Source organism: Elephas maximus, chromosome 21 (assembly GCF_024166365.1).
Source record: "Elephas maximus indicus isolate mEleMax1 chromosome 21, mEleMax1 primary haplotype, whole genome shotgun sequence".
NCBI classification, from domain to species: Eukaryota; Metazoa; Chordata; class Mammalia; order Proboscidea; family Elephantidae; genus Elephas; species Elephas maximus.
In genome coordinates, this window is record NC_064839.1 from 47,764,184 (window position 1) to 47,785,604 (window position 21,421).

Consider the following 21,421-nt stretch of genomic DNA (forward strand, 5'->3'; position numbering starts at 1 on the left):
TGTGTTCATATCCTTTGCCCACTTCTTGATTGGGTTGTTTGTCTTTTTGTGGTTGAGTTTTGACAGAATCATGTAGATTTTAGAGATCAGGCGCTGGTCGGAGATGTCATAGCTGAAAATTCTTTCCCAGCCTGTAGGTGGTCTTTTTACTCTTTTGGTGAAGTCTTTAGATGAGCATAGGTGTTTGATTTTTAGGAGCTCCCAGTTATCTGGTTTCTCTTCGTCATTTTTGGTAATGTTTTGTATTCTGTTTATGCCTTGTATTAGGGCTCCTAGGGTTGTCCCAATTTTTTCTTCCATGATCTTTATTGTTTTAGTCTTTATGTTCAGGTCTTTGATCCACTTGGAGTTAGTTTTTGTGCATGGTGTGAGGTATGGGTGCTGTTTCATTTTTTTGCAAATGGATATCCAGTTATGCCAGCACCATTTGCTAAAAAGACTATCTTTTCCCCAATTAACTGACACTGGTCCTTTGTCAAATATCAGCTGCTCATACGTGGATGGATTTATATCTGGGTTCTCAATTCTGTTCCATTGGTCTATGTGCCTGTTGTTGTACCAGTACCAGGCTGTTTTGACTACTGTGGCTGTATAATAGCTTCTGAAATCAGGTAGAGTGAGGCCTCCCACTTTCTTCTTCTTTTTCAGTAATGCTTTGCTTATCCGGGGCTTCTTTCCCTTCCATATGAAATTGGTGATTTGTTTCTCTATCCCCTTAAAATATGACATTGGAATTTGGATCGGAAGTGCGTTATATGTATAGATGGCTTTTGGTAGAATAGACATTTTTACTATGTTAAGTCTTCCTATCCATGAGCAAGGTATGTTTTTCCACTTAAGTATGTCCTTTTGAATTTCTTGTAGTAGAGCTTTGTAGTTTTCTTTGTATAGGTCTTTTACATCCTTGGTAAGATTTATTCCTAAGTATTTTATCTTCTTGGGGGCTACTGTGAATGGTATTGATTTGGTGATTTCCTCTTCGGTGTTCTTTTTGTTGATGTAGAGGAATCCAAGTGATTTTTGTATGTTTATTTTATAACCTGAGACTCTGCCAAACTCTTCTATTAGTTTCAGTAGTTTTCTGGAGGATTCCTTAGGGTTTTCTGTGTATAAGATCATGTCATCTGCAAATAGTGATAACTTTACTTCCTCCTTGCCAATCTGGATACCCTTTATTTCTTTGTCTAGCCTAATTGCCCTGGCTAGGACTTCAAGTACGATGTTGAATAAGAGCGGTGATAAAGGGCATCCTTGTCTGGTTCCCGTTCTCAAGGGAAATGCTTTCAGGTTCTCTCCATTTAGAGTGATATTGGCTGTTGGCTTTGCATAGATGCCCTTTATTATGTTGAGGAATTTTCCTTCAATTCCTATTTTGGTAAGAGTTTTTATCATAAATGGGTGTTGAACTTTGTCAAATGGCTTTTCTGCATCAATTGATAAGATCATGTGGTTTTTATCTTTTGTTTTATTTATGTGATGGATTACATTAATGGTTTTTCTAATATTAAACCAGCCTTGCATACCTGGTATAAATCCCACTTGATCAGGGTGAATTATTTTTTTGATGTGTTGTTGGATTCTATTGGCTAGAATTTTGTTGAGGATTTTTGTATCTATGTTCATGAGGGATATAGGTCTATAATTTTCTTTTTTTGTAATGTCTTTACCTGGTTTTGGTATCAGGGAGATGGTGGCTTCATAGAATGAGTTGGGTGGTATTCCGTCATTTTCTATGCTTTGAAATACCTTCAATAGTAGTGGGGTTAACTCTTCTCTGAAAGTTTGGTAGAACTCTGCAGTGAAGCCGTCCGGGCCGGGGATTTTTTTTGTTGGGAGTTTTTTGATTACCGTTTCAATCTCTTTTTTTGTTATGGGTCTATTTAGTTGTTCTACTTCTGAATGTGTTAGTTTAGGTAGGTAGTGTTTTTCCAAGAATTCATCCATTTCTTCTAGGTTTTCAAATTTGTTAGAGTACAATTTTTCGTAGTAATCTGAAATGATTCTTTTAATTTCATTTGGTTCTGTTGTGATGTGGTCCTTCTCGTTTCTTATTCGGGTTATTTGTTTCCTTTCCTGTATTTCTTTAGTCAGTCTAGCCAGTGGTTTATCAATTTTGTTAATTTTTTCAAAGAACCAGCTTTTGGCTTTGTTAATGCTTTCAATTGTTTTTCTGTTCTCTAATTCATTTAGTTCAGCTCTAATTTTTATTATTTGTTTTCTTCTGGTGCCTGATGGGTTCTTTTGTTGCTCGCTTTCTATTTGTTCAAGTTGTAGGGACAGTTCTCTGCTTTTGGCTCTTTCTTCTTTTTGTATGTGTGCATTTATCGATATAAATTGGCCTCTGAGCACTGCTTTTGCTGTGTCCCAGAGGTTTTGATAGGAAGTATTTTCATTCTCGTTGCATTCTATGAATTTCCTTATTCCCTCCTTGATGTCTTCTATAACCCAGTCTTTTTTCAGGAGGGTATTGTTCATTTTCCAAGTATTTGATTTCTTTTCCCTAGTTTTTCTGTTATTGATTTCTAGTTTCATTGCCTTGTGGTCTGAGAAGATGCTTTGTAATATTTCGATGTTTTGGACTCTGCAAAGGTTTGTTTTATGACCTAATATGTGGTCTATTCTAGAGAATGTTCCGTGTGCGCTAGAAAAAACCAGCATTGATTTTTAGAGGACCTTCTGAAGGAATGCTTTAACAGGATGAGGGTTTTTTTTTAAAAAAAACAATAAAAAATGAATTCGTAAAGCACAGAGTGTTTTGAAGATGAATAGGTATACCCACAGAAATTAAGTCTTTAGATGTATTTTAAAAGACCTCTTTGGCTGTAAAGTTAGGGTCAAAACTTATTTTCTCTTCTTGCTGATAAATGCTAATAAGATTGAAGAGCCTGTTCTGTTTTGGATTTTTTCTGCCTCTTGTTTCAAATGAAGAAATGAAAGGTTTGCTTCCCTTTTGAAAAAAATTCCATTGTTGCACCTGGTGGGCAATGGGAAGTAAGATCTCGAGATTTCAGGATTAAGTCCGAGGGTTCTAGAGTAGAATCAGATCTTTTTCCTTCAAGGGCCTGGATAATAAATATTTTAGGCTCTATGGGCTGTATGGTCGCTATTGCGACTACCCAGCTTGGCCACTGCAGCATAGAAGCGGCAGTATAATACAAGTGGACATGGCTGTAGGCCAATAAAACTTTACAGCAACAGCCAGCAGGCTGGTTTTGGCCCTTGGGCCATAGTTTGCTGATCCTTGATGTAAAGACCTAGGATGTTCCCAAAGTCCAGTCCACGTGTTTGGGGCAGAGGGGGAGGGCAGGAGGAGCTAGCTGTAGAGCTGCTCAGCAGTATTTCTTGATGATTCTTCTATATCAGTTTTGTAAAGATCCACACCATTGTTTTTAATGCTGTCTTAGAGTTCCTGGTTGGTGCAAACTATTGACATACTTGACTACTAACCAAAAGGTTGGCGGTTCCAGTCTGCGCAGAAGCACCTCGGAAGAAAGGCCTGGTGATCTGCTTCTGAAAAATCAGCCATTGGAAACCCTGTGGAGCACAGTTCTACTCTGACACACATGGGGGCGCCATGAGTCGGAGTCGACTTGATGGCGACTGGTACTGTATTCCACGGGAGGGCTGCGCCGTGTTTATTTAGATTCTCCCCGAGGATGGGTAGCTGGGTTGCTTCTAATCAGTCTGGCTGCCAGGGTCTCAGGTGTCTGACTGTGTGGTCTCCTGTCCAGGGCCAGGGGCAAGGTGAAGCACTGTCGCATCAACCGGGACGGCCGGCACTTTGTGCTGGGGACCTCAGCCTACTTCGAGAGCCTGGTGGAGCTGGTCAGCTACTATGAGAAGCACGCGCTCTACCGCAAGATGAAGCTGCGCTACCCTGTGACCCCTGAGCTACTGGAGCGCTACAACATGGTGGGTGGTAACTCCCTCGTTGTGTGGTGGAACAGCAAAGGAGAAAATCGTGCCTAAGGTTATAGTTCATCTGTCATTCATTCAGCAAACCTTTGAGCACTGTGTCTCGTACTGCCCTATGTCCTTGCGCGGCAAAGTCAAATACAACAAGAACTCTGCCCTTGTGCTGGGAGAAAGAGCCAATAAATAAGATAAATGAAAATACACACACACGTGGCAGGCAGTGAGTGCCACAGAGAGAAACACAACTGGGAATGTAGATGAGTGGGCATGGGGTGATGGGGAGGGGCTGCAGTGTTCAGAGGGCTGTCTGTGGACCTCACTGAGAAGGAGACACTGGAGCAGATATTAGAGGAGGTGGAGGAGTGAGCTGTGCTGGAGGAAGAACGAACAGCAAGTACAAAGGTCCTGAGGTCAGCATGTGACTGGAGGCACAGACTGGAAGCCAGTGGCTGGAATTGAGTGGTGAGGGGCTGGGGCAATAGAACTAAACGAGTATGGGGCTTAATAGGAGAGGATTATGTGGGGCCGGTTTTGGGTAAGGCTTCCAAATTTTAGAGAACTTTATAGCTTCTTCCTGTCTCTACCCACGAGCTACAAGTAAACTCTGCGAGGTCTCGACTCAAAGGTCAAAACCAAACTCGTTGCCGTCGAGTTGATTCCTACTCCTGGCGACCCCATGTGTACAGAGTAGAACTGCTCCATAAGGTTTTCTTAGCTGTAACCCTCACAGAAGCAGATCAGCAGGTCTTCTGCGGCACCACCGGGTGTGTTTGAACTGCCAACCTTTAGGTTACTAACTGAACGTAATCTGTTTATTAGCGGTCAAACGCAAACAAGGACCTTGAAGGATAGGTAACCACTAGGAAACCTAGGACACTTGATATATATGAGTTATCCCAGGAGCATGGACAGTTCCATTTATTTTTCTTTGCTCTTTTTTTTCAGGAAAGAGATGTAAACTCCCTCTATGACGTCAGCAGGATGTATGTGGATCCAAGTGAAATCAATCCTTCCATGGTACAGTGCTGACCCGGCCCCCCTCAAGTCACATGATTTCCTAATCCCTGTATTAACATGGCACAGTGGTTAAGTGATACAGCTGCTAACCAAAAGGTCAGCAGCTCAGATCCACTAGCTAGCTGCTCCTTGGAAATTCTATGGGGGCAGTTCTACTCTGTCCTCTAGGGTCTGTATGGGTTGGAATTGGGTTTGGTTTCAGTTTATGTTAACATGGGTTCCGTGTCCTGCCCCTTGCCCCCATTGTGGTTATAATAGGGCAAGGGAATATTTTGGAGAACTTAGCCAAAAAATTTTTTTGGGTGGCGGGGGAGGAAATGATGATTGACAGTATAGCATTTAGTTTTAGGGAAAAGGTTAATGGGATTGCTTCTAAATAGAACTGTGCCTTGCCAAAATTCTGAGGCTTGATGAACTACCTGTGGGCCAAACAGCTTCTAATTAAAAGTCTTTCTTATGTTTCTCGCTTGCCAACTGAGCCTGTGGTGTTTATAAATTCCACTTGGTTTGCTGACCCTCTTGCCATGCAAACGCTATCGCTCCTTCCCACCCGACTCTGGTGTGTCCTTTCATGGAGGTAGGGGTGAATTTTGCTGCCAGCCCCCAGCTCCTTCTTGCTCTGGCTTCATCTCACATTGCATTTGAGCCTGAGGAGGAAGAACTGTGGGGAACCTTCTGTTTGGGGGACCATCTGGCCCGTGGCTAGTACACCTCCGGCCTAGGAAGGGACCCTGCTGGGAGCTCCCTAGAAGCCCAGAGACGGATTTTGTTTTTTAACTTATAATCTTTGGCCAGTGCAAATCCTGCCTGGTAAGAGATGAAGTCTTGAAAAAGGTGTGGGCAAATTGAGCCATGCGTGCACTGCATTAGGGGGTTTGCTAGTAGCAAAAACTTTGATCAGCCGAGAAGAATGCTGTCCCCGTGGGTGTGTTTTGCAAATTGAATGCAGGCCGCTGGAGAAACTTGTAACTTCAGGCAGGCTCTGTTTGATGGGATGGTGTACTTGGAGTTTATTTTGAAGGGTTTGAGCCTTTCTTTCTCTTTTACCTTTTAAAAAGAATTTCCTAAATAGGGGCTGCAAACTCAAATGTCCATAAAGGCCAGGCAGGTAACATGGATGAGTAGAGCTGACCAAGCACAAGAAATGTTTCAGTGTCTCTGTATGAGTGGCCTAGGTCTGCTGTAACAAAATGCCAAAACTGGGTGATTTTCTCATAGTTCTCGAGGTTGTTGTTAGGTGCTGTCGACTCACAGCGACCCTGTGTACAATAGAACAAAACACTGCCCAGTCCTGCGCCATCCTCACAATTGTTGTTATGTTTGAGCCCATCGTTGCAGCCACTGTGCCAATCCATCTCATTGAGGGTCTTCCTCTGGAGATTCTAAGTGCAAATTCATGGCATCAGCAGGGTCATATTCTCTGTCCTTCTAGGGGAAGATCCTTGTTTCTTCCAGCTTCTGGTAGCTCAGGCATTTGTTGGCGTTCCTTGGCTTGTAGGTGTAACTTCACATGGCCGTCCTCCCCCTTTATGTCTGTCTGTGTCTCTGTGTGTCTCCTTATAAGGACACCAGTCATTGGATTTAGGGCCCACCCTAATCTACTGTGACAGCATCTTGACGACATCTGCAAAGAGCCTATTTCCAAGTAAGGTCACATTCACAGGTTCTATGTGGACTTGAATTTGGAGATACTGTTGAGTCCTGGTGGCGCAGTGGTTAAGAGCTTGGCTGCTAACCAAAAGGTCAGAAGTTCAAATCCACCAGCTGATCCTTGGAAACTAGGGGGCAGTTCTACTCTGTCCTCTAGGGTCGCTATGAGTTGGAATCAACTTGATGGCAATGGATTTTTTTTTTTTTTTTTAACCCCATACAGGCGTGGCCTGGAACTTGGACCTGTTACAGATTGAATTGTGTCCCCCCAGAGTATGTGTTGTAAATCCTAACCTCTATGCCTGTGGTTATAATCCCATTTGGGAATGGGCTGTCTTTATTACGTTAATGAGACAGGACTAGTGTAGGGTGTGTCTTGAGTCAATCTCCTACAAAATATAAAAAGAGCAGATTAAAGAAGCAGAGATATGGGGTAAGATAGATGCCAGGACACATGGAGATCTCCAAGGAACCAGGAAGCAGAAGCTAGAGACTCTAGAGAGACAAGGATTTCCCTCCAGAGCCGACAGATAGAAAGCCTTCCCCTAGAGCTGGCACCCTGAATTCGCTCTGAGTCGAAATTGACTCGACGGCAGCGGGTTTAGGGTTTTTGGTTTTAGCCTCGTAAAGTGTAAGAAAATAAATTTCTGTTCATTAAAGTCATCCACTTGTATTTCTGTTACAGCACCAGTAGATAACTCAGACAACCACCTTCCTATACCACACACCTGCTTGGTCATCTGATGGAGGGCTTGTTTCCCTGCAGCTCAGGGGACCTGACAAGAGGATCTCTTCCACCACCTGATTGGAGACTTGCTCCCCATGAAAGCCATTATGTGGCACTCCCTCTGCCACTGGCTGTACCTTCCTTGAGGCCTTGGTGCCTGGCAGTGACCTGTGGCTCAGGTCCTTATGCCCGCCCTTGAAGCAAGAAGCATGGGTAGAGGCTAAGTGCTGGCTCCATTTGCAGGTGGGGAAGGGAAGGGCAGGAACTCTGGTTAGCCTCTGGTGGGAAGTTCCTGTGGCAGAGCTTCTAGAACCCGCGTTGCTTTTAATGGAACATCATGAGCTATGGCAATCACTCACATTAGCTGACTGAGTTTGGACTCAGCTGTTTAACAGCTGGTTGACCTTGGGCAAGGTACTTAATTAACACTGTACCTTGGTTTTCTCATCTATAAATGGGGTTTATACTACTACCTACTTCTTGGAGTTGTGAGGATTAAAGGATATACTATAGGTAAAAGACTTAGAACAGTGCTTTACCACAGTAAGCACTTAGGAAAGGGTCCACTGTTGCCATTTTTATCATTACATGAAGTATGTAAAATTTTACTTCTCATTGAACAGATGAAGAAACTGAGGTTCAGAGAGCCTCAAGGTCGCAAAACTAGTAAGGGCAGAACAATGATTTGAACCTATGAGTCTGAGTCTATAGCCCTTGCTTTTTTACTGGATTCCTTGTGAAATTCCTGTTGCTCTTCCCTTGGGTAGGGGCAGGGGGCTGCTAATATATGCAGGTCTGACAGTCTCAGAGGTTCCCCATTAGTATTTTCTTGCTCTGTGGGCATTCATTTTACCATGGAATTGTGCCTGCTAAGAAGCAGGCTTTAAGACACATTCACTGAAGAAAAATGTTATACTGAGCGAGTTATGTCTTACTTGCTTTTACCAGTGGAGAGGAGACCACCACCTGAGGAATTTCATGGAGGAGCTCCCCAGTTCCTCTTGAAAAGTGTCAGCACATTCCTGCAGGAGCCTAGTTAGGGGATCCCTGGTCTAGATAAAAACACTGGTGAGACTCCAGGATGCACAGGAAATGGTGGTGTCCTTGAAAATCAGGCATCTGGGAAGGTCACTGAGAACAGCCAAGCAGGACTTCCAAGGTGGTGATTGTGGCATAATCCAAAAGGCATGTCCTTTTCTCATTGAGGAAACTTAGCGATATCAGGTCACCCCAAGGTGCCGAGGCACTGACCAGGCCAGTGCCACCCGTTGCTGACTTTTTGGGCCTCGGCACCTTGCAGTGCCAGGCCCTCACCTGCAGATGTCGCTGTAACCTTGGCCTGAAGCCTCTGCTCCCTAAAGGTGCCAGCAGGTACAGATGCCACCTCTGCTGCTGTCGCCCAGCCTGACCTTTTCTTTCTTGTTTCCTTGAAAGCCTCAGAGAACCGTGAAAGCTCTGTATGACTACAAAGCCAAGCGAAGCGACGAGCTTAGCTTCTGCCGTGGTGCTCTCATCCACAATGTCTCCAAGGAGCCTGGGGGCTGGTAAGGCTGCCCGAGGGCTGGGCTGCTGGGCAGGTGAACTTGACTTGTGGCTTTTTGGTAGCGAGACTCCGGTGCCGGCTTAGCTCCCCTTTATCTGCTGTTCTAAGCTGGCTTTGACAGCCGTGTACAACCCCTGGGAAAGACAGCTTGGTGTATGCTGTATTTAGGAAAGCGGATAAACAACAACGATTCATAGCCTATCGTATATAGGAATCCCTGGATGACGCAAATGGTTAAACACTTGACAACTAGCCGAAAGGCTGGCGGTTCAAACCCACCGAGAGGTGCCTCAGAAGAAAGGTCTGGTGACCTGCTTCTGAAAGATCACAGCCTTGAAAACCCTGTGGAGCAGCTCTGCTATATACATATGGGGTTGCCAGGAGCTGGAACAGACTCAGTGGCAGCTAACAACAACCAGCATATCACATATCATGTGATAACAGCAGCTACCACTTACGGAGATCTTATCACGTGGCAGGCACTGTGCTAATTGCTTTCATACATCGTCAAACCAAATCTTCATTACAACCCTGCAAAGTTGTGACTCTGATTAGCCCCACTTTACAAATGCAGGAAATGAGGCTTTCCAAGGTTGCACAGCTCCTAAATAGTGTGGGCTTTTCCCAGTGCACAAACCCGTGCATTATTTTAAATTCAAATTCGTACACTATTACTAAGTTCTGTGCTCTGTGCAATGCCCCGTCCTGGGTGATGAGAGCATCCTTAGGCCAAGGGTACCTGGATATGCTAGGGTTTAGTTATCTCTTCCCTTTGTTCACTGGGGAAGAAAAACTTATTGCCCATCAATAGGCTCTATTGGGCAGTGGTTTTTTGGGGTGATTTCTATGTAGAGCAATAAGAATTTGTCTGTCACCTGAGCCCTGGCAGAGACTGAAGCTCCTTGGAGGTGGGCATCTCTTCCACTGGACAGCCCGACCCAACTTAAGACGTGTGAACAACAGCTCTCCCCCGTTGGGTGCTTTTGTGTGCCAAACACTGTTTTAAGAGCTTTATTTGGAACACCTCATTTAATCCCCTCACTGACCCTATCAGGTTGGTTCTGTTGTTAGCCACATTCTACAGACGAGGAAGCTCAGGCACAGAGAAGTGCCATAACTTGTCTCAGGTCGCACAGCAGGCTGGAATTTGAACGCAGGCTGCCCGATTCCAGAGCCCATTCTCTTACCTTCCTTTTTCTGTCATGCGTATGTTATATCCCTCCCCATACTCTTGCAAAAGTCCAGGAGGTGGGGGTGAGGGCTGTACTGTGCTGCATGGGCCAGTCAGCATGGGCCAGGTAGGAGAGGGCTGGGGCAATCGAAGGAGTTGGGTAGGTTTCCGAACTTTTTTGAAAATCAGGAGACTCCCTTTGTCTCACCCAGTTTTTACTTGGAGTTCGAGAATCAAAAATAGGGTTTTAGCTGAGTGACAAGAACTAAACACTATGGAGCACTTAGCGTGTACTAGGCACTGTTGAAAGCTCTCAGCATACATCAGCTTATCTAGTCCTAACCAGATCCTCTGATGGAGGTGCTATTATTAACTCCCACTTTATGGATGGAGAGTCTGAGGCACAGAGAGACTACAGAGCTGGTGGTGAAGTTGGAGTTTGATTCCAAGCCGCCTGACTCCAGAACCTTCTTCATGCCACTCTTGCTGCTGAATTCACAGCCCTTCCTGAAATGGGGGCAGGTACATGCTTTAGAGTTGAGTTTTTGTCTTCAATGGCTTCTGACTCCTTAAAGCTTAGAAGCATTTGACCGTGGTGTACTTCGCCAAACAGTGTTGTTACTAGTTTCGATTCCGACTCATGGCAGCCACACATGTGCAGAGCTGAACAGCTCCATAGGGTTTTCAAGGCTGTGATCTTCTGGAAGCATACTGCCAGGCCTGTCTTCTGAGGCATCTCTGGATAGGATCTAACTGCCAGCCTTACAGCTAGTAGTTGAGTGCTTAACTGTTGTGCCACCCAGGGACTCCAGCCAAACATTAGGACCATGCTAAGAGGAGGACAATGACAGCAATTGCTCCTCACTGCTAGAAAAGCAGAGGGCCCTCTGAAATGCCCCACTGTTACAGTGACCACATCCCCTGCTCAGTCAGCCCTTTGTCACCTTCCCCCCTGAGCTGAGCCAGGAGCTGGAGTCTGAGCCCAGGAATGGACTATTGATACTGCCCTGCGAAGGCCGTCTGACGCCGCTGCTGTTCTCTAGGTGGAAAGGTGACTATGGGGCCCGAATCCAGCAGTACTTCCCGTCGAACTATGTCGAGGACATTTCAACAGTTGACGTCGACGAGCTAGAAAAGCAGGTACGTCTCAGTCATTGTGACAGGTGACCAGCTGGTCCTGTTTCTCAGGAAGAGCCATCTCGGTGGGTTTTACATGTGCTGTGGTGTGGTCCCTGTGGAGCTCCGGAACAAAGAGAACCTAGCGAGAAGGAAATTGGGAGTATTCCCAAGTTGTAGTGGATGAAAGTCGCTGAGACAAGCCTGTCACATTTTAATCAGGTTGTGCCAGGACTGAAAGGCTTTGAATATGCAGGAGAAACCCCCTCTGGAGTGAGAATGGCCAAACAGGGAATTTGGTCCTTTGGTTAAAACAGCATGTGAATAAAGCGCATTTAGTTTGGACAGCCAGACGTGAGGAACGTGCTTGGTGTGCCTAAGTAAGCAAGTATGCCTAACCAGAAGGTGAAAGGAGGCCCCGCTAGTGACTTTGAGGACCTGGTTTCTGGGAACCAGCCTCCTCTCCACCAGAAGGCTGGAAGAAGAGCTGCTTTCACGTGATGGCGCCAGCACCCAGAGTGGCTTCTCTGTAGTGAGGATGTTAAGGCCTCATGAGAGCCTGAGTGGTATTCTGAGGGATGAAAGACAACTGGGAAGGCTTCCTGGAGGAAGCAGCACTTCAGCACCTGGAAGTCAAGGTAAAGTCCAACAGCAGGAGACTGGCAGAGAGAATTCCCAGTGGGAGGTAAGCCCCAGCAGAGGCTTGGTGATGGAAACATGGTGAGTTAGGGTACTTAGCAGAGGCAGAGGTGTGACTCCCTTCCCGTGTCCATACTTCACTGCCCTCGCCCCACACTCAGCACTAGCCAGATAGGGAAGGGTAGTCCAAGGAGTGGCCAAGTGCACAGTCCTCAGCTCTGCTGCCTGGAATGGCTTGAGGGCAGTGTGTGCAGTGGAGGCAGAGCTGGGAAGGCTGACCGCAGCTAGTAGAGCCAGAAAAAGCAGATCTCAGAACACTGATGTTTCTTCCTTGGACGTGGGGAGCCATAGGAGGCTGTTGAACTGGCCTTTTGTTGACAAAATTGTCCCATTTCATAATCATGCCAGATAATGGGCCCAGGAGGTGGTGCTTTTTTTTTTTTTAATTGTGGTAAAATATATGTTGAAAAAAGCCATTTTCTTTTATTTATTGTGCTTTAAGTAAAGTGTACAAATCAAGTCAGCCTCTCATACAAAAATTTATACCCACCTTGCTATGTACTCCTAGCTACCCCTAATGAGACAGCACGCTCCTCCTCTCCACCCTGTATTTCCCGTGTCCATTCAGCCAGCTCCTGTCCCCCCTGCCTTCTCATCTCCCCTCCAGACAGGAGCTGCCCACATAGTCTCATGTGTCTACTTGAGCCAAGAAGCTCACTCTCCACCAGTATCATTTTCTATATAGTCCAGTCCAATTCCCATTTGAAGAGTTGGCTTTGGGAATGGTTCCAGTCTTGGGCTTACAGAGGGTCTGAGGACCATTTTAACCATTTTTTGAAATTGTGGTAGATACATACGTAACAAAACATTTGCCATTTCAACATTCTTCACGTGTACAATTCAGTCACGTTGTGTTCACCAGGTCGTACAGCCATCACCACTACCCATTTCCAAAAGTTCTTCATCACCCCAAAGAGAAAGTCAGAACTCCTTGAGCAGTAACACCCCCTTTTCCCTCCTCCTGGCTCCTGGTAACCACTAATAACTTTGGTCTCCATCGTTTGCCTATTCTAGAGATTTCCATTAAGTGGGATTGTGCTGTCCTTTGTGTCTGGCCTATTTCACTTAGCGTGATGTTTTCAAGGTTCATCCATGTCGTATGCAGCATCTGTCAGGACTTCACTCCGTTTTCTGTCTGAGTAGGACACCATTGTACAGATATATCACATTTTATTTATGTTGGTGGACACCTGGGTCAGGAGGGTTTTGGGAAGCCAGAGCTGAGAACATGTTTTGGAACCTGTTGTAGAATTTGTTGGGCGTGTTTTTAATGTGTTGGAGAGTGAAGAGTTGAACCCGTGGTGCCTGCTCGCTGCCTGGTCTCATCAGCTCCATGCTTTATTATTCCTCCCTCTCCCCCGGGCTGATACCGTAATGAAAATGCATTTTATACAGTTCCACGGGCAGTGTCTCTACCAAACAGCGTGCTTTGGAAACTGCCTGTCTTTTTATTATTCCTGTTAAGACTAACGTGAGTTATGTCTTGTTTCTTCACAGATCATTGAAGACAATCCCTTAGGGTCTCTTTGCAGAGGAATATTGGACCTCAATACCTATAACGTCGGTATGTGCACATGCAGTCTGAGCCTGGCTTCCACCAAAATCCCCTAGAACAGGCCCTCAGACCCACCCCGAGCAGGGACACGGATGTCTTTGGGTCATCTAGCCTTTGATGATGCCTGCTGGGTCCCTAGCTGAGGCTGAGTATTCGGGCCAAGTTGGTCAGTGATCGCAATCTTATGTCTGCTATGGGTATCAGTAAAGTGCTGAAACAGAGTCTGGTACATTACGAGTGCTGGGTGAATGGTGGCCACTATTATTAGTACCGTCGTCGTTAGTGTTTCTGTGAGCTGTCTGTTTCCCAGGCGTTTCTAGTATGTGCTGAGGAGCTGGCCAGGCTGAGCTGGAGCCTGGAGTTGGGGTCCTGAGTTCTGAGCCCCTCACTGCCTCAGTCCCTTCAATAGGCCCCGTCACCTCCCCTCTGAACCTCAGCTTCCTGGCTGCTCAGCTGGAGGTCAGGACACCTGGCTGCCCAGCCTACAGCTGTTGCGGGGGCACCAAAGGCAGGGACCCAGTACACAGACTTGTGCGATGGGATTGGGCTATGCTTTGCATGAGGGTCCTTGGGCCTTGAGCCTACCTTTGAAGTGGACACAGTGCAGTTACTGTATGAAGGGATCGAAGGCCATAAGGAGAGACGTTCTGGGCTAAAAGCCAAAGGGGCCTTCTTCTCTGAGCAGCCTGCATTTTCATGGTAGGCCTCTGTGTTCCCTACATGTAGTCTGTTGATCCATTAGCCTTGGCCTCCTTCCCCCCAGGCCTGTGCACCTGTTTCCTGAGCCTTGGGTAACAGCAGTCTCCATACCTTCCTGCTGTGTTCCAGTGCTTTGCTTTCTGCATTTGTTCCCCTTACAACTATCCAGTGAGGTAGATAGGAGAGGGAGTCTTAGCTCCAATTAACAGATGAGAAAACTGGGCCCCGAAGTAACCACAGGACATGCCTGAGCCCCACGGGAAGGTAACGGGTGAGCTGGGTGTGGGGACTCAGGCTGACTGTAGGCACTTACAATGCTCTTTGTGTCCTCTCCTTTGCTGTGTTTGCAGAGCAAGGCACGAGGCTCAGTGGTTACCAGCAGGGGTTTGGGGTCAGGTTTGATTTGAGCTTGACCTTTGCCCCTACCAGCTGTGGCCTTCCATGTGTTCCTGTCTCTCAGTGAGCCTCAGTATTCTATAATCAGAGCACCCCACCACCACTGCTAGTTAAAAGGATTAAATAAAACACGGTACATGTAATCTGCTTAGAATATTGCCTGGAGTGTAAGGGCTCAGAAATGCTAGCTGACACTATTACTTGGCAGATCTCTTCCCTCTCACAGCCTTGTTTTCTTATGTATAAAAGACTTCTGCTCCTTGCAGGACTGTCCTGGGGCTGCTGTAACAAATGACCACAAACTAGGTTGCTTCAAAAAAACAGAAAGGTATTCTCTCATAGATCTGGAGGCCAGAAGTCTGAAATTCAGGTGTCAGCAGGGTTGTTTCCTTTTGGGGGTTACATGGGAGAATCTGTTGCGTGCCTCTCTCCCAGCTGGTGGTTGCCAGCCCTCCTGGGTATTCCCTGGCTTGCAGCTGCATCACTCCAATCTTGGCCTCCGTCCTCACATGGCTGCCTTCTCTGTGTCTCAGATCTCCCTCGTTAAGCACACTGGTCATTGGATTTAGGGTCGACACTCAGTCCAGGATGATTCTCACCCTGAGATCCTTAACTTAATTGCATCTGCAAAAACCCTATTTCCAAATAAGGTCCTGTCTACAGGTAGCAGGGATTAGGACTTTGATGTCTTTTTGGGGTACACTATTCAGCCCACTGCATACCGTCAGCAGTAACAGGGGTAGAGCATCCACACAGTGTCTGGTACAGAGCCGATGTCTCGTCCGTGCCGACCACGATCACAGCGGTGCCGGTTTGGTTTGCCTTGTGACAGGGCTTGGGCAGGGTCAAATGTGGTCCTGGTGGCCTGCTAACAGGCTGATGGGGGCTTCTGTCATTCTCTTCCCAAAGTGAAAGCCCCACAAGGGAAAAACCAGAAGTCTTTCGTCTTCATCCTGGAGCCCAAGAAGCAGGGTGACCCCCCGGTGGAGTTCGCCACAGACAGGGTGGAGGAGCTCTTTGAGTGGTTCCAGAGCATCCGAGAGATCACCTGGAAGATCGACACCAAGGTAGGTGCCGTGCTCACCTGCTGCTCAGGTGCTCACCCACTGCTCAGGTGCTCACCCGCTGCTCAGGTGGGCCTGCTATTCTCAGCCCTGAGACTCTGCTGAGGCCCCGGGCGGAAAAGCAGTCCCGAGGGCCACATGGAATTCAGAGAGGAGGAAGGAAAAATAGGTGGGTTCAGACAACAGGAGCGTCATCATGAGGTGGTGGATAGGGATGCTGAGGTCCCCTCGGGAAACTGGGTCTTGTTCGAACCCTTCAAAGTCTGTGTACATCCCGTGACACTTGATGTTCGGTGCCTGTCTCGCCCTAAGTATCTTAACAAGAAGGCATTGCCAGGCTCATTTGGAGTGCTTTCTTGTTTCTAAATGTACAAGGTGGCCTAGATCCTTCCCACAGCAGGAATTCTCTGAGCTCTGTCCCCTTGGAGCTGGCCCTGAGAATACAGAAACATGTCAGACCCAGTTTGCTCGCTTCAGAGGTTTGTATTCTTGTAGAGGAACTTCCACTCTAGATGGGAACAGACTTGTGAGTGTTGTCCTTACTGGAGTGTTAGTATCAGGCTAGAAGTGTTTTGAGAAGCTGTGAGGTTCTGAGTAAGAATGGGAGGTTTGGAATTGAGCAGGTTGGAGTTTAAATCTGGGCAGGGCTGGGCACAGGGCAAGTAACCGAACCTCTCTGGGCCTCAGTTTCCTTGTATGCAAAATGTGGAGGCAAATACCTAGCCCAAAAGATGATGTGGAGAAGAACTGAGATGGTGCATGAGAAATGCTAGTCTCGGCGCCTGACGTGTAGCAAGGGCTTGTTATACGGCAGTAGTTAGTCTTTACGTTGTCGTCATGCCAGGATGACATCGGGGAAGGGTTGCCTTACCTTGGATGACGGTGTAAGGAGTCGTCTGCTCTTTCTTCTGGCCACAGAACTAGAAAGAAATTTTAGGGTTTCCCGTGTTCCCACTTGCTTCTACGGCAGATCTTGACCCAGAGTGTTGATTTTAAAACTCCCAGGACCCATTGGGACTCCTCAGATTCTGAGTGTAGTGGATGAGTTCCTTTCTTCCAAGGCATTGATTGAGTGGTCACCAGTAGCCTCTTGACCCATGCTTTAACTCCTCTGGAGTGAAGTCCTCTTCTTTGGAAGACTCTCTGTAATGGGGCCTATAATTTTTTCCCTGTTCCAGAATCCAGCCTGGGGCCTTATATCTGGTTCTGATTCTTCCTAAGGTTTGTCACATCATCACCAGATCCTTGGGAGTAGCCATGAGCCAGGAGAGCTGCTGCTTCTCACTTTTCCTGATGGGGGCATCTGTCTAGTGCCTGCGATGCAGTATAGCTCTCAGGCACAAGGGGGCGCCTTTGCCCCAGAATTAATTTGAAAAGTCATCTTTATCTCTGTCTGAGTGTGTTGTTGGTTCCGTGGTTGTCATCATGATCTGTGTGGCACCATTTGTCAGCATATGTCCCTCCTGAGTGTATCCTGTCATTGGGGTCTTCTGGGCCCCTCCAGCTGAGAATGGAGAAAGACAGCAGCAGGAGGTCCTCAGAGACTATTCCCTTGGTACTTTATTTGCAGGCACCCTGGCCTCCTCTGAGAATGCACCTAATGTGGGGCCCGGAGAGTATGGGCGTCGTGACGACACCCTCTGCTTAGTGCATCCTGCTGTCTCCACTTCCCTTCGTGGAGAAAACTGAGGCTTCACTTGAAGGTTTTCTTCTTCCCGCTACATAACGCTTTCTGAAATTAAGCTTAACTATTCAAGCTTGTTCTCTGCCTTTGATCTACATCCCCCCTTAATTGGTTTTTACATTTGCTAAGATTTCATGAGAATTTTTTTCAGCCTTATTGCATTTGAAGGTTAAAAAACAGGAGTTAGCTCAACTGGCTGAGTTCCCACTCTGGCGTGGGTGGGGGCAAGGAACAAGGCCCCTTCATGCCTTTGGGGAACCAGAATGGGTTTAGCACTCAGCTCATTGACCAGAGCTTCTCCCCAGTGTGCCTGTCTCTGAGGACCTGCTCAGGATGCTGGATTTCTTCCCTGTCTCTGGCCTCCTTCAATCTGTGGCAATCGAAAGACCAGCTGCTGAGATCTGCCGACTTCTGAGCTCCCAAAGCCTAACCCGTGGTGTGTGTTCTGAGATGGCCTGATGAGTAGGTCTGGAGAGTAATTCTTACATACTTTTAAAGAGGCAATTGACATTTATTTCATCTTTAGCTGACACTGTCTCCTGCTGAGCTAGAAAAACAAGTGAGGCCCCACTGACATGTCACTGCCCTGTGCTTTGTGAAGCCAGAGTTCCTAACTAGACAGAGATGCAGTGGGCCTCACCACGCCTTCATTTGAATCAATTCCGTTGTCATTAGGGGGTGAGATGTGTTGTCAGGGTTCCCCTCCCAAAACAACCTCATGTTGAAAACTGTACCAAGAGTACAAAGCCAAGCTGATACTCAGACCAGGAGAAAACCCCTGAAGTTTGTGAAGAAATAATGGCTTCAGGGAAATGGGCATTTTGCTGTTGACTACTTGGCTGACATCTTCTTTGCTTTTTGCTCCATCCGTATTCTACCTGTAACAGTCCTTTCTAGCCTTACCGCTATGGTTTGCTTTGTATCCAAGGATGCACAGGAAGTGTGGAATGAGCTGGTAAAAGTTGGGTGTGCATCAATGAGCTGGGGTCAATTTCAGGGGCTTCTAGTTCTGAGCTGTCTCAGTGATGTGGTCACTGCTGGGGCTCATGTAAGAGACTCGTTTACCAGTCATTGCCAAGGTCCGTTTGTCTGGCCCTGGGGATTAGGTTGGATGCTCTGGGTGGCACAAATGGTTAACATGCTTGGTTGCTAATTGAAAGTACCTCCAAAGAAAGGCCTGGCAATCTACTTCTGAAAAATCAGCCATTGAAAACCCTACGGAGCACATTTCTACTCTGACACATGTGGGGTGCCCGTGAGTCAGAGTTGACTTGACAGCAGCTGGTTTTGGGGGTCTGTCAGTGCTTGGGAGCGGAGACAATCTTATGGAATGAACTGGGTGCCCTAGTTTGTTCCACGGAGTGAGTTTCCCCATCCTTTGCAGAAGGAGCCGTCTTGCAGGGCAATCTGAGTAGCTACCACTTGGTGGGTGTTTGCTACATGCCAGAAGATGTGCTAAGGTCTCCTCGTTTAATTCTCACAGAGCTGTAGGAGGTGGGTACTCACAGTAGCATCATTTTATAGTTTAGGAAACTGAGGTACAGAGAGATGATATGACTTGCCCAATTGACAGCTCCAATAATAGTAGGGCCAGGTTTTGAACTCATGTCTCCAACTCCAGTTCCCCCTTTCTTAGACCCTGGTTATGCTGCTGCTTTGACCAAATCACCTTCTGCTACCTGATCACTGTCCACCTGCTCTCAGAGGATGTATCTCAGTGGGGAAAGCAGACCTGGGGTAGTGTCTAATGGCTCTACTGTAAGACATGGATGAGGGCTGGCTGAAGGCCTTGTGAACACGGAAAGGTGGGAAGAAGGCTGTATCCCTTCCCCATACTGGCTGGAGTGATCCATGAAGCTCTGTAGAGGAGGGCAGATTCTGGGGGACAGAGGACGGGAGACTTTGACAGCTGGGAGAAGAGTCGGAGGTTCTTGCCATAGTGCAGACGGACCTAGGTGTGGACTCATGGGCTGGTGTGGAGCCATTTGAGAGGAGTCACCTCCAGCTGCTGGTGGCTGACGGTGTGTCGGGGTGAGGCGGAATGGTAACTTACGTAGGGTAAGAGAGGGGCTTTGGGCCGGGCTGGGTGCTTAAGCGTCTGGCCTTGTCCCTGCCCCACTGTGTAGCCTGGGGTAAGCTGCTTAACTTCTCTGTGTGCCGCAGTTTCTCTGTAAAGTAGAGGTGGAGATACAGTCAACTTCTCAGGGAGGTGTGGACTAACTTAAGTAACATCCGCAAAGCACTTAGGATGCGACATCTGATACTATTTATCATACTCTCTCGAGGTTCTGCCTTGGCCAATGACAGAGTGATAGAATGTGGGGAGCCCTGAGAGGAGTGAAATGAGGCATCCATCCTGACTTTGAGACTCTGAAGGAGTTAAGAGTCAACAGTGGGTCCTCTGAGGAGAAATGCCCCCAAGCCCATAGCCTGTGAGCCTGGGCCCTGGAGAGCCAGAACGTGATGGGCTGGGGGGGGGGCGGGGCGCTGTGCATGTTTGAGGGGGTGCACAGGACTAAGAGTGAGAACCAGGAAGCCTTGGGGCATAAGCTCATGAGGACATGAGGCATGGGCTTTGAGAATTAGATTTTGACAAACTGCAGTTTCGGGTGAGGGGATAGGATGGGGGCGGAGAGCAGGGGGTTAAGGAAACAGCAGTGGTAACAAAGGAGCCCCCCCCACCCCCGCCCATATCTATATTTGAGAGTGGTGGTTAGGGGCTAAGCTAGACACAGAAGCTGGGTGGAAAGAGCATGGTCTAGATGTTTGGCAGCGAGAGGAAGGAAAGAGGGAGAGGACAGGGGTTGTTGGCTTAAGGAAAGGAAGACATTCAGCTGTGTTAAAGATCTGAGTCTTCAGGATGAGAAAGGGTAGAGGAGGAAGAGGTAGGAGGAGAAGGGGGGTGCTGGTGGAAAACGTATGAAGAGATAGACGCTGGGAGGATGGCTGGCTGAGGGCTGAAACTAAAGGCTGTTGACTCCAAACAGGAGAACAACATGAAGTACTGGGAGAAGAACCAGTCAATCGCCATTGAGCTCTCTGATCTGGTTGTCTACTGCAAACCAACCAGCAAAACCAAGGATAACTTAGGTAATATTTTCCCCTTGACTGTGTCTCCTTTCTGGGATGAAAATGATGATTTCTCTCTGTCTGTCTGTGTCTGCTCTAGGCAGGGGCCTCACCTTGAATATGGCTACAGGGCAAGGAGGCTGGGGAAACATGCCCTTTGATGTGTTAATAGGAAAATCTCCTAAAAGGGTAGATGAGTTTCCTGTGGCTGCTGTAACAAGTGACCACAAACTTGGCGGCCTAAAACAATACACATTTAGCCTCTCAGAATTCTTGAGGCCAGAAATGAAAAACCAGCATCACTGGCCTGAAATCAAGTTGTTGGCAGGGCCACGCTCTCTTCAGAGGCTCTAGGGGAGAATCTGTTCTTGACTTTTCCGGTTTCTGGTGGCTGCCAGTATGCCTTGGCATATAGCCACATCACTCCAATCTCTGCCTCCATGGTCACATTGCCTTCTCTTCTCTGTATGTCATATCTCACTCTGCCTTCTCTCCTAAGGACTCTGTGATTACATATAGGGCCCACCCAGGTAATCCAGGAATACCTCCTCATCTCAGGGTCCTTAACTGAATCACACCTGCACCCTTTTGCCATATATGTAAAACAATATTTCCCAGGTTATTAGGATCTTGATATTTTTGCATGCCATTATTCAGCTAACCACAGAGGGATTAAAAAAGGATTTACCAAAATTCTTCAAAGTAGCAAGTTCTCTAATGGCCTGAAGATGATACTGTTTATATTTTATTTTTCCTTTCTTTGGAGGCTTTTGAACAGCTCCTTGTCTCTGATCTTAAGGATCTGTGATCCTAGGACAGAGGGCCAGAGAAATAGTGCCAAGCCCAGGGTTAACTGGGTGTGGGACACTGATCCCTGGGTACTGCCACATGCCAGGGAAAAATGCCAGAGCGCAGAACCAAACTCATCCCAGCTCTGCGTGTTTATTACCTGGCTGTCCCGCCATGGTTGGATGGGAAGGAGCAAAGCTTCAAGTGAAGACTCTTCCTCCCTTTCATTCTCTTACCCAACAGGCACCCCTTTCCTGTCACTTCCCTCCCTGGGGGGAGCAGCAGCTGATTCTGACTCCACCAAGATGCTTGGTTCGGGTGCCTGTG

General features: G+C 47.2%; 1 protein-coding gene across 3 annotated transcripts in view; it reads left to right on the forward strand.

Moving 5' to 3' along the window:
* The window catches only part of PLCG2 (phospholipase C gamma 2), a 227,918-nt gene that overhangs the window by 136,907 nt on the left and 69,590 nt on the right, over positions 1 to 21,421 (forward strand). For all 3 annotated transcript variants that reach the window (XM_049865038.1, XM_049865039.1, XM_049865037.1), the window contains exons 20-26: positions 3,732 to 3,912; positions 4,861 to 4,932; positions 8,744 to 8,853; positions 11,067 to 11,163; positions 13,336 to 13,402; positions 15,398 to 15,555; positions 20,224 to 20,326. In XM_049865038.1, the coding sequence (XP_049720995.1) occupies positions 3,732 to 3,912; positions 4,861 to 4,932; positions 8,744 to 8,853; positions 11,067 to 11,163; positions 13,336 to 13,402; positions 15,398 to 15,555; positions 20,224 to 20,326 (788 nt within the window). The remainder of the gene's footprint in view (positions 1 to 3,731; positions 3,913 to 4,860; positions 4,933 to 8,743; positions 8,854 to 11,066; positions 11,164 to 13,335; positions 13,403 to 15,397; positions 15,556 to 20,223; positions 20,327 to 21,421) is intronic.